Below are 12,876 nucleotides of genomic sequence, written 5' to 3' on the forward strand. Positions count from 1 at the left end.
TTCTCTTTGTAATACAATAAAAATTTGAATCATCTTCATCTAAATTTGTTGTTTTATTTTGTTTTAGAAAACAAAGTTCTTGTTGAAAGACCCTATACTTTTAAAGGAAAAAGAAAAATGAAGTATAAATGCAGGAAATAAATGAAAGGATAGTAGAGTACAGACGAAATTTAGGAGTTGAGGAAGTGATCCTTGACACGTAGTTTGAAGGAATCAAGAGAAGTGGATCGTCGAATCGATTCAGGGAGAAAATTCCACCATCTGATCGCAGAAATGGTAAAAGAGTTGGAATAAAAGTTAGAGGTATGAGAGGGCAAGTTAAGTAAGAGAGTATCAGAGGAGCGAAGGGGACGACAGAGTGTAGAAGAGTGGAAAGTAAAGCGATCTTTAAGATAAAAAGGCGTAAAGGGATAGAACAGAATTGAATAGAGAAGTGAAAGGATATGAAGATCTCGCCGATGGATTCCATTGCTGGCATGGATGGCAGCCATTTAATTTGTGCGCGAAATTGGGAGACATGGTCAAATTTACGTAGTCCGAAGATGAACCTAACACACATATTTTGGAGCCGTTCCAATTTATTGAGCAGAGTTACTGACAAATCTGGGTAGCAAACATCTGCATAGTCCAGTATCGGGTGGAGAATGTTCTGGGCCAGAGTAATTTTGGTTTTAGTCGGCAAAAAGTTTTTAAGCCTTCTCAGAGAGAAATGCGCACCAAACACCTTCCTGCTAACCTCAGCAACTTGCGGCTTCCAAGTCAGACATTTATCAAAAATTACCCCCAAATTTCTGACTGTATCCAAATAAGGAATACAGACACCATCGAAAACCACAGGGGGTAAGGAGTCTAGATTTAAACGAGAATTGAACCAAGTGCTACCTATAATAATCGATTGTGTTTTGGATGGGTTAACTTTAAGGCCAAAGGACTGACTCCATTGACGAATGGATTCAAGGTCCACATTGGTAGCGTTAATGGCACTTGGTAAGTCTTGAATAGACGACTGGGTGTAAATCTGGAGGTCATCAGCATAAAGATGATAAGAAGAAGTAAGGGATTGTGTGATAGAGTTAATAAACAAAGAAAATAAGAGAGGAGAAAGGACGCCACCCTGCGGGACTCCGGCGGAAATATCGCACCACGTAGAGAAAGAATTCTCATTGCGTACACACTGCCGACGTCCACAGAGGTAGTTTCGAAACCAATCAATAACTGCTGGAGATATGTTAAGAGTACGCAATACCTCCAATAATAGGTCAAAGTCAACACCATTGAAGGCATTACTGAAGTCGAGGAGTGTCAGCACAGTCAATTGTTGATTTTCCATACCCAAACGGATGTCATCAGTGATTTTCGTGAGTGCAGTAGTCGTACTATGACCAATGCGGAAACCAGACTGGAGAGGATTGAAAAGGTTGTTCCTGTTTACAAAATTAGTCAACTGATAGTGAACAAGCTTTTCTAGGACTTTCGACAGGAAAGGAAGAATTGAAATAGGACGGTAGTCTGAAGGGAAGCTGGGTTTGGTTTTTTTCGGTAGTGGAATGACATAAGCGTCTCTCCAGGCAGAGGGGAAAACACAGGTAGAGACAGATTTATTAAGGATTTTAGTAATGACGGGAGTGAGGAGATCGAGGAGCGGAATGATCATATTACGACTAATTCAACCACTGCCTACAGCATTGGAAGCGATAGCTAAAACGTTTTTCTTAACATCACAGTCAGTAAATTGATTAAGAACAAAAGATGAATAGTCAGGAGTTGGTAATGATGAAAGATATAGCAAAGTGTTGTCTTTGACTGAACAGTCAAAGACTGGCGCAGATGAAAAGTGATTGTTAAGGTTATCTAGATTCAGGTCTAAGGAAGAATTATTGCTATGAGATTTACCAACTCCAAGCGACTTAAGGAAATTCCAAATTTCAGTGGGGTTACCATTTTCGATGGATGTGTGGATGTGGCGTCGCTGAGCATCCCTAATCAATGTGTTGCAGCGATTTCTGATTCGGTGATATTTTTTGCAATTCGCATCAGATGGTTCAATTTTGTACCTGGTTTTCGCACGATTCTTCTTCTCCATATAACCTCGAAGGTCATTACTCAGCCACGGTGCAGGAAGGTGCCTGATCCGAACGGGTCGAACTGGTGCATAACTAAAAAAAATTCTAACTGTATGTGTATAGTTGATGCCCTAAGTTACCTGGCCCCCTAGCCGATATTTTGGTTCCGAGAGCCTTCTTACGTATTTAGCAGAAAATATAAAGGAAATCCGGCTTTTAGTTGAAATTTGAATTTAAATATAAGCGACTGTCAATCCCGATCAAAATGGCTTAAAAAGTTTGTTAAAACGTCATTTACTACTGATGCAATAAAGAATATACAAAAAGTTTACGGCTCACAAGTTAAAGGTTAAGTTTGTTTAACACATGTCTTCACACTGATATACTCAAAATTTCTAGGCATCGACTGTACTTTACGTGAATAGTAAAGGTGCTAGTGAAACTACGAGCACATCGGGCATGTCAACTTTGTCTCGCTGTGATGGGCGCAATACCAGCGCCTCTCGGATCTTTGCGATTTAAGGCTCTGAGTGGCGGCACAATTGTTATGGTCAAGCGTGACGCTTAAGTACCAGGGGCACGACTTGCTCTTTGACATTTGACTTAATAGTCATAATAAAAGAATAATATCTTCGATTGTTGATTTTTTATTGAATTTCACTATATTAAATCACCGTGACATTCATATATTTTTTTTGTGACATAACTCCACTACTTTGTTATAATTAATATTACAATGATATAATTATCAATACAGAGTGAAACACAAAGCAAAATTCCATCGACTCTATAGGACTCGAACCTGCGACCACGGAATACCGTCCTGTCGCTCTTCCAACTGAGCTACAGATCAAGTTAGCAGGTAGACGAAAATTTTCTACATATCCCTTATAGATCCTTGTGTTGAGTTTTTCGGCTTTCAACGCCGTAAGCAACATCGTGTGAGAGGCTTATGAACCTTGCCACTCAGCCGGTATCTTTACAGCTACCACAAGCTGATGTTAATGTTGCTTTTATGAAAATAGTATCGATTTTTATTTCACTTTTCGATTTTACTCTTCGATTAATCAATATGCACATAATATTATTATACTTCAACATACGTGCACGGAAACGATGTGACGTTTGAAATTAGAAACGGAAACTGGTATTTAATAGAAATACCGTTGTCTCAAATTGAAGTTTGTAAGAAAATGGTCAAGATTTTATTTCTTACCCGAAGGAAAAAAAGAAAGTGAAAATCAAAGTATAAAAGAGTAGCTTCGAATAACATACCTTGAACATTCGCCGAGTCTACATGCGCATAAAAAATTCAACAAAATAAATATCACGTTCGCACGTCGCATGTTTTTCTCACTCGCGTAATTCACGAACTAAGAAACGGCGTGTGTCGCAAAGGCATCACTTAATACTCTTTAAGATTTTATCCCACAAACAGTAAAAATATTCTACTTAGCAGATTATAAGGGGAAATACAATTTCCGAGATTGGTGACTTCAAAGAGTCGTTTTTTTCTCTGGAGGAAATCGTTTTTGGTGCTCACATAAAGATAAAGTGATTTCATTTTGTAGGGAAGTGGAATTTTCGCAAAATGAGTTGTGTCCTTTTCGCGATGCGTGTTTATTTTTTGCTGCCGGCACTTGATTAACATGTTGGAGTTTGAATGGACTAGGAAATGTCGAATTTAAGAGGAACAAAAGTTTATTGAACGTGTTCCACATTAAAGGAAATTTGATCCAATTTGTTTCCGGACCAATCAAATTCTATGATATTTTGTAAACGGGATTTATAAACTAGTATCTTCGTCGGTTGTTAATTTTCTGTATTTTTTTTAGTTACAAAAGTATATAAGCACATCATCACCATCATCAGTGTATGGGCTTTGACGTCTTGATTGTAGGTAGTTAAGTTAGTTGTAGTTGTAGTTAGTTAAGTTATAGAGTTGACGTACAATCGTAAGGTTTATTTTTGTTTAAATTCAAGTTATTATAAGGATGCTTATGTGACCGATTGCGACAGAGTTATTGAATCAACTAAATTATAATAAAAAGTGAATCAGTCGATTCACGTAAATTAGGGCGCAAACTCAGCGTCTAAATCTTGTACGTGACCCGTACAATCAGCCTATCGCAGTCCACTGCTGGATAATTTTCTCCTAATAAGTACCGTTTCGCCTGGTCCTCAACTTGTCGCGTCCATATGCTGGTAATAGCTTTTCGCAGATCCTCACTCCATCTGGCCAGAAATCGTCCTACACTACGTTTGCTGAGCCCTGATCTCCACCCAACGACGACTTTGACTTTTTTTAACCTCAGTTCGAATCTTATCCTTCCAAAAACTCCGAGCATAGGTCCTTTTATAGATCGCTGAGTGAGCTGAGCGATATCAACATAAAATCTCGTAATTTCTACCTAAGAAATCCCAACATTATACTCGCTTTATATATCAATGTTATTATGAAGTGACGGACGCGGTAGTGCGGCTTCGTTGAACAGTATTTTAAGTGACATGAAACGTGGCTGCAAAAAACCTTATTTGATACTATTTTGTTAATAATTGTTTAACATTCTTCAGACTCCGATAACTTTAATTATCACAGTAAAATGACGGCATTAAGTAAACTAACATTAGAAGTTCCTGCAACTAAACAATGAATGGAACTGTAGGCCGACTGTACTAGCAGTTAACGAAGTACTCACCACTCTCTTTTATAATAAAACTGTTTGACGATTCCATTTCAAGTGCTATTTTCCAGTGGCAACACAGTTGGATCGCAGCTTGTTTGACTACATTCTACTATGTTGGATAGTGAGTGACAAATAATATAAGTACATAAACTAAGTGATGTTAGTGATAGCACATATGCGTGTAAATTACGTAATATAGTTTCGATAATTTCTAATTGGTAAATAAAATTGTTACGTGTATTACATATAATATTGAAACCTATAGGTTTCATATATCATTGAAGCGAAATAAAACATATTCTGTTCCAAAGTGCTACGCCTCGGCGTATCCATAGTTCATTGGTACGCAATTTTTCTTGTCTGCCGCCTAGGCACACTTGATTCACGTCCATGGCCGACGTATCATTATTCTAACATTACATGGTCCAATAAATATTCAAAATATCAAATAGTTCAATCAAAATAAATTTTTCAGTTAATCGAAAAATACGGCATCGAATTCTTCGTAAATAAAAATAACTTTATTCTTTTATTAAATATTCGTAGCTATTTGGGCATTTTCACAATTATGAAGCATGCGAAAATATTAAAAATCCACTTTCACATATTGCAAATTTTTAAAGTTAATTCGTATGTATATAAATATGTAGAGATTCGATACCTCTGGAATAAATAACTTTCAGTTTAACGAACAATATAAATTTACTTATTATGTATTTGTGTCAGTCCAGTAGTCAAGCTTTATGACTGTACGCGCCACATACGAGCGAAATTCCAGCAGACGTCCTGATTAAGGATCTGCGACAACGAGAAAACTGGAACACGTGGTGGTTTGGTTGTCGCGGTGGCGGTCAGAGTAGACTACCAGTTACGATGATGATCACTTGATTTATCACCGTGCAGTGTTTAAGTACAGTACAACACAAGCGATATTTAACACACAGCGAAATAGGACTACGAGGAGCGTCGATGGGTGGTCCAAGGCAGACGCAAGGCTGCCTGTCCTAATTACGAACTGTAGTTCAGCTGAAGCAATAGTAAATATTAAAAGAATAAGGGTAGGTGAACCTAACCGATGCGCATTCGCGCCGATACCTCGCCGATAACAAGGTAGAGGTATCGGCGCGAACAGTATTCTATATCAGTATTATACATAAATATTTATAGTGAACTTTGTTATGAAATTATTTCCTCGCAAATAATTATGACATATATGTCGATTTAAATGAAAACACCGTACTATTTTTGAATTGTTTATTAATACTCCTTTCCTTCTCGTTACAATTTATTTACAAAATACAAAATGAAACTAAATCCGTAATACGTAATCGGTTTCTCGACTACTTTACCACACTCTCGTACAAACAATACGCCAGTTACATTTTATAACATCTACACGTTATTTCGAGGAACATAGCTAGGTATATTTCAGCTACTGCGCTATAATATAACTTCAATATGAACTACTTTACAAGTATACAAATAGATGGAAAGTCAACAGATACAGCGAGTCTGGCTCCACACTGGCTGTGTAAACCGTAAAATTTTAATTTTTGACGAGCATTCCTCTGCGTCGGTACCACCTTTAGTCATCAAAAGGTCTATTGTAATTATTAACACAAAGATCGAACACTAAGAAAACGCATGTGATCCGACTGGATTCGAACCAGCGCCTTCAGCATACCGTGCCTGACGCTCTTCCACCAGAGCTACGGAACAAACCAGCAGACCTTACGATATTTTCTGCATGTTTGCTACAGATCTTTGTTTTTAGTTTTTACGACTTTTAGCTGTAGCGCCATCTGTCAGAAATCTATGAAAGTTTTTCTTCATTGAGTCAGGTACCTTTACAGCTACCAGCGGCTAACTAGAGATGTCGCTTTAATAGTTGTAATAATTTAATTTTTAGTTTAATAGATGTTAGTGTATCTAAAGGTAGTTCCAACTCAGATATCGCGCAGTCACTGTGAAGCCAGATTATCAACAAAATTAAATTCTATAAGAAACTCCGTTACACATAAAGGTTTCAATGAAAAACAGTCGATAGATTCTTTTTAATATTCATTTATTTGTCGTTATTTCCTAATAATTACATCCAATTGCCCCCTTCAGACGAGAAACAATGGCAGTAATACGAGTCGCGGGCTCTCGAGGTCTTTGCCAAGTTGGAGCCGAATGGCAAACTGAGGCAAACAGTAGGCACGGCTTAGACTAACTTTCGCGTATTCCGCGAACTTATTTGACATTTCGACGGGAGCAGGTAAGTTGCAAGACGTGAACAGGAAGTTTCGCGGTTTCTTCAACGCGGAAATTTATTCAGTGCATGTGTACACGGACTAACAATTTCCAACAGTTGTACCCTCGGATTTACCTTGTCAGAGTTAAACTCGTGCGAAGAGGAGCAACTTGCATTAAGTTTAATTGTTCTAGGAACAAAAAGAAAAACTTTTGCACCACTCGAGTGGTAGAATGTCTACTTAATATATAATAAATAAACTCGTCTTTATTTACAGTAATTCGAAATATTTACAATGCGATCTGATATAAACTTTTTATTCTACATTTACGTATTATTTTTACTGTATTTATGTACAAAATTGTCGATTTACAACTATTTCGATTAGATTTAGAAATAAAGTTTTTTTTAAATAATAATTTAGAAATTCACAGTCGTTAACAAAGAACATAAGTAAATAAGAAAGTATTTATATTTTATAGTAAGTAACAAGTTTTAGTTTAACTAAAAAAGTGTTTTGGTTACGTGTCTATCACAAAATGAGATTAGAAAATATTATTTCAGATATAATAACTTCTGTATGGAAGTTTGCAAATCATATTACAATTTACGGTACAGAGGAGAATTATTATTTTTTTAATAAAGACACTCATACACGATAGCCGCCTAATAAATAATATTAATTGTTTGTTCGTACGACAATCACACGGTAAAATGAACATTTTCACTTCACCCCATCACTCTGTATCACTCACGACTTACATCGATTTAATTTTAACATTTCTCTAACGCCTTAATTATGTCTAGTTTTAGTTATAAACAAACCATCATTCGATTTACCTAGTAATGTATGGCATCGAGACTTGGTAAAATTGTAACATTTACAACTGATCATATACTTGAGAGAACGTTTGCATCCTATGTAAAAAGACCCCGGTTCGATTCCCACATTGACCATGTGCCGTCATCTAGTTTAATTAATTACAGAAGGTTAACAAAAGTTTAAAATATATTTGTGATATCCGCGATATCAACGCGGGTGGTGCTACCGAGGATGAAGATTAAGGCTAAATGGAACGAATAACAATTGTAAATAATACAAAATGTTTTAGCATTAATTTTCAAATGGCTTTTTTTAAATATTTTACCGTTCCAAATTCTTATCGAATTTTGGGGTGCACGAAAAGAGCCTCCATATGCCTTGTCAACTTATGTTTCACGGCGACTGACGCAGTGGCCGGGCCTCTAAGATCTATTCGATTAAAAGCTCTGACTGGCACTGCAACTGTTATGGATAGGCGTATTGCTTACCACCATGCTTACGATTTGTTCGTCCCTTCACATGGTATTATATATAAAGTAATCTCAATACAGACTACTAAAAAACCGACCTCAAAAGTCGTTCATCCCCTAGTCTGCTACACTAAGGGATTGAATATTTTCTTCAAATTTAAATAAGGCCACTACCGAGGTACCCTCTTTCCAACAAAAAACGAATCATCAGAATCGATTCACAAATGCCTGCGTTATCGCGTAACATACAAAAAAAACTGTCGAATTGAGAACGTCTTCCTTCTTTTGAAGTCAGTTAAAAAAGACGTACCATACCTTTTCTGGCGCACCCTGGACAACAATCAGCGAGTACTTTAAGTCGATTGGCAAGCTTTTCATCACCATGGCAAGCATTATAGTGTATGCCATCTATACGATTGAAAGACGAGGAGAGTTGACGTTGACATCTTTAATTGCATGCTATATTGGTTGTATTTTAAATTATGCACTGAGATTATTAACATTTTGTCGTCTTATTTTGATTTTCTTGTAACTTTTCGCGGGTTTAGTAGACAAAATCAACTTGAATGATTTTCCAAACATTTATTATTTTACCAATTCTCGAATTAAAAATTCAATAAGGTGAGAGCCTTTGTTTTATTTCATGTTTTTTTTTTAAATAATGGAAATCACAACCCAATTACGGCCATTGACTATGTCGCAAGAGAAGCTTGTTTCAAGCTATGAAATTAAATGAGTATTCACTGTACAAAATTTATTAGGTGGCATGATTGTGAAGATAAATTGAAATATATGTTTTGTATAGAAAATAAAAACCTGTTACTTAAGAGTCTATACGACCTCAAATGGCTTTGGTTAATTCCGCTTATCAGTGAAAGTGTTAAATTAATCACTTTGGTAAAAATATATAGTAAAATTGAGGATACACACTGATTACTGTATGATGCGAAAACACGATTCCTAAATTTTCACGATAAAAAAAAACACAAAGTTACCTCGAAATTTTATAAGAAAACCGCTGTATTCAATAGGTTCTACATACATATACCAATGAACTTTTTTATTATCAACTGAACTAAATAAAACACGCATGGTGCATTTTTATATTAGCTTTAGTTTGTAAAAAATATATTCTGAAATGAAACCAGTATCCCTGTCGCTCGACCCAGGCAAAATGAACCGTATTAGTACGGGAAAATTTTGGATTCGACCTAAGGTAGTATCGACTCCTAAGAAGAAATACATGCACTTGTTAATTTACTCCACTACGCAACGTTACTATTTCTAATTATATACATATGACCAGTTTTGTTAAAAAGTCTCGGCTTATACCTTCTTGAATACATGGAGTGTCCCTTTTCTAAAACATAATTATATTCAGTTTAGAAACAACACAATCATTCCACTTAACAAAGACCTATACTTACACAGTCAAAATTAACTTTTTTTAATGTCGCAAAAATGTAAGCAAAGGCTCCACCTGTGCAGCCGTAAGCTAACGGCTAGGGCGATCATCTGCAGACGGTGGAAGAGAGCAAGTACGTTACGAGCGCGCAACTCAGCTGTGACGTCAGATAGGACGAAGCCCGGTTGCTCGTTTGCATTGCCGCTGGGTGCTCACCTGTGAGGAAACAGCGAGTTAATTAGATTTTTAGGGCATAGGTAAAACTATGGTAGCAGTAGAGCTCCTTGTGAAAGAGTTTGTCCAGGGAAGTACTGGCACCTTACCTATTTCAGCTGCCAAGCAGTAATGCGAGTATTACTAAGTTCCGGTTTTGAAGGGCAAGGGTGAAATTACAGGCATATGGGACTTGTCTACTAACTATTGTCTCACGGTGACAAGCTCAGCGCTAATGTGCCTCCGGTCTTTGCGATTTAAAGCTCTTAGTGACAATGCAACTGCTATGGATAGGCGTGTCGCTTACCACCAGGCTAATGACTTGTTCGTCGTGTTACTTGGTATAATAAAAAAATAGTAGGGATATAACCTGATAGGAATGTTAGGCAACATCATCATGTTGCTCTGATCCCAAAGTAAGTAGCTAAAGCATTTGTTTATGGAAATCGGAAACAACGACGGTATCACAACCACTTATAGCCCAGACAACATAGAAAAGTTTTTTTTACACTAACCTCAGAGCTGGCGACACAACACAAATGTGCATGCCATTCGACCACGGAGGCCATTAAAACTATATAGAAATAAACAATAATTAGATCTACTATCCTCCAAGAAACGGTAAAAATGAGACAACAAATATATCTCACTGAAAAAATCTCTAGGCAACTATAGTTAAAACAAGTCCATATCTTATGTTGCACAAAATCAGTTTTAATTAAGATATTTTTAGCGCCCTCTGTTGGTCAAACGCGATCCCTAGCTCCTCAACTCACCATTAAGCACGTGCACGGACACAGATGCGGGGTGCGCGTTGTTCGGAACACAAGTGTAGTTCCCAGAATCGGTGAGCGCCGCTTTGGTGACCAGCAACTTGCTGGTCGTACCTCCTTCAGTCTTCTCCGTCTCCAAGCTGATACCGCCACGAGGAGAATCGAAGTCCACTACCGCGCTGCCGTGGTACCTAAATAATGGAAACGTAAACGTAAAAATTTTGAGCAAGTAGCGTGAAGAACGCCTTAGATTCAAGCTTATTAAAAATCCATTTATTCATTTATTTATTGCAAACAATGTTAGTACAAGCATTACACAAGTAATTACTAAGTACAAACATACCCTGTTAGGGTGTAACAAATTAATAGTACTCTCGCTTAGTTAACAAAACATGAACTGAAGTTTCTTAAAATAGACACATTACGTTATGAAAGCGTCGAAGTGTTCATCACTTCTTTCACATCATCTTATAGGAAAGTCCATGAAGTCTCTCACACTGCAGTAGCACCCATTTATCAGAAAAGACATTAATTAGGTTTTGAATGACTTCACGATAGAAAATACAGGGCCATTTATAAATACTAACTTTTGTTCCATGACTTTTTATTAAACATAATAATTTTTACCAAAAACAAAAAAAAAAATTGAGTTTTTGTTGTACTATCCGACAATTTTAGATCTGTAATTTTAGCAACGCCTTCTGCGTGCATTCATGAGAATAATTTTGTTGGTGGGCGCTTTCTTTTGCTACTGCACAGAGTTATCACAATGTAGAGCGATTAATTAAAATATTTTTGTACAAAAGTAAAAAGTGACGAATAATCAAAAGTCATCAAGAACAGAAGTTCTTGTTTACGATGATAGTCGTTTTTAGTATTTTACAAATAATCCTGTATAATAGTCGTAATTAGTCTAACCACGTATGCAACATGTATGAGTATCGAAAATACTATAGTAATTTGTTGTAATATCCAGACTGTCTATAAATAGCGTAAAAAGATGGACACCACACACATCAAAAGTGTCTCCCTAGACACTTGCCAATTACTAAAATCAGGTTTTTTCTTTATTTTATTTTTAAATACAATGTTTTTTTTTGGTATATTTACATATGAAATAAATAATTTAATAAATTTATGTATACATTTTTATTTCATTTTAATAGGGTAATCAAATATTTTGAAGGACAGGAAGAAGAAGAAAAAGAAGAAGAAGAAGAATCAAATATTTTGAAAAAATACCTTGATACCTAACACTTTTGAATATATAATGTATAACATTTTATTATATTTAATCAACTTTTGTTGTCCCGATTCTTTTCGTTCAATACAAAAAAATATTTTTATAAGAAACTGAGCCTATCAACATTAAAAGAAACTAGTCAATTTTATGTATAAAATACATTTAATTAAATTTGACCAGCTTCTATGGTCCCGATTTTTTTCGTCACGTACAATGATACGATTCTTACATGAAACTGAGTTTATCAAATAATTAATAACGCTCACACTCAACATAGCCCCGCACTAGGGAAACCCTGTGTCGCGGGTGCCATGGACACACACATAGACAACCACAAATTACACCCAAACTCACGAGAGAAATAAATGTAGGCCATACAAATATTTCTCCCAGCCCGGGAATCGAACCTGGGACCTCTGCGTGGCAGTCCGGCATGGTAACCGTTCGGCCACGGAGGCAGTTAAATTGAATATGACGTTACATTTTTATTCAAATAAAAGATAGTTTTATTACTTTATTAATAGCTGTTTTGTTATCTGTAAACTTATTGTTACCTCTTAAAGTAGGTCAACAAAAACCTCCCGTCTAATGTCGTATTAAATGTATGGGAGCGTTTATAGTTAAAATTTTGAATATTTTCAGTTTTATTTTTAAAACTAACTAACGTACTTTCGATATCAGTTTAAAGCTTTTTGATATATTTTATATGGAATAATCGCCTAGGCACGCTTAACGATTACACCATGTATATATATCATTTATTGAACAAATATACATTCCATAATGGACTATTGTAGGGTCTCTACTTATAGCAAAAACGGACATTGCTTACACTTCCTGCTCACACAAAGCACTTTGCAAAACTTTGTAACATAGAATTGGCCTCGTGCCACGTCATTTGTAACAATTCTCCTAAACAAACCGGTTCAAATCGCGAGAGTGTATTGCCCTAATACAACTAAG

At 36.3% G+C, this 12,876-nt stretch overlaps 1 protein-coding gene across 2 annotated transcripts in view; it reads right to left on the reverse strand.

Annotated features, from left to right (window-relative positions):
• Positions 1–9,315: 9,315 nt before the first annotated feature.
• LOC113234696 (protein sidekick-1-like) overlaps positions 9,316–12,876 on the reverse strand; it is a 389,391-nt gene continuing 385,830 nt past the window's right edge. Inside the window, exons 6-7 of one of the 2 annotated variants that reach the window (XM_026470138.1) lie at positions 10,674–10,861; positions 9,316–9,900 (exon numbers count right to left, since the gene is read on the reverse strand). In XM_026470138.1, coding sequence (XP_026325923.1) covers positions 9,791–9,900; positions 10,674–10,861 — 298 coding nt within the window. In that variant the 3' untranslated portion in view covers positions 9,316–9,790. The remainder of the gene's footprint in view (positions 9,901–10,673; positions 10,862–12,876) is intronic. The other variant, XM_026470137.1, reaches the window with a different exon arrangement.

Source organism: Hyposmocoma kahamanoa, unplaced genomic scaffold, assembly GCF_003589595.1.
Source record: "Hyposmocoma kahamanoa isolate Upper Pololo Valley unplaced genomic scaffold, ASM358959v1 86, whole genome shotgun sequence".
In the NCBI taxonomy this organism is placed as follows: domain Eukaryota; kingdom Metazoa; phylum Arthropoda; class Insecta; order Lepidoptera; family Cosmopterigidae; genus Hyposmocoma; species Hyposmocoma kahamanoa.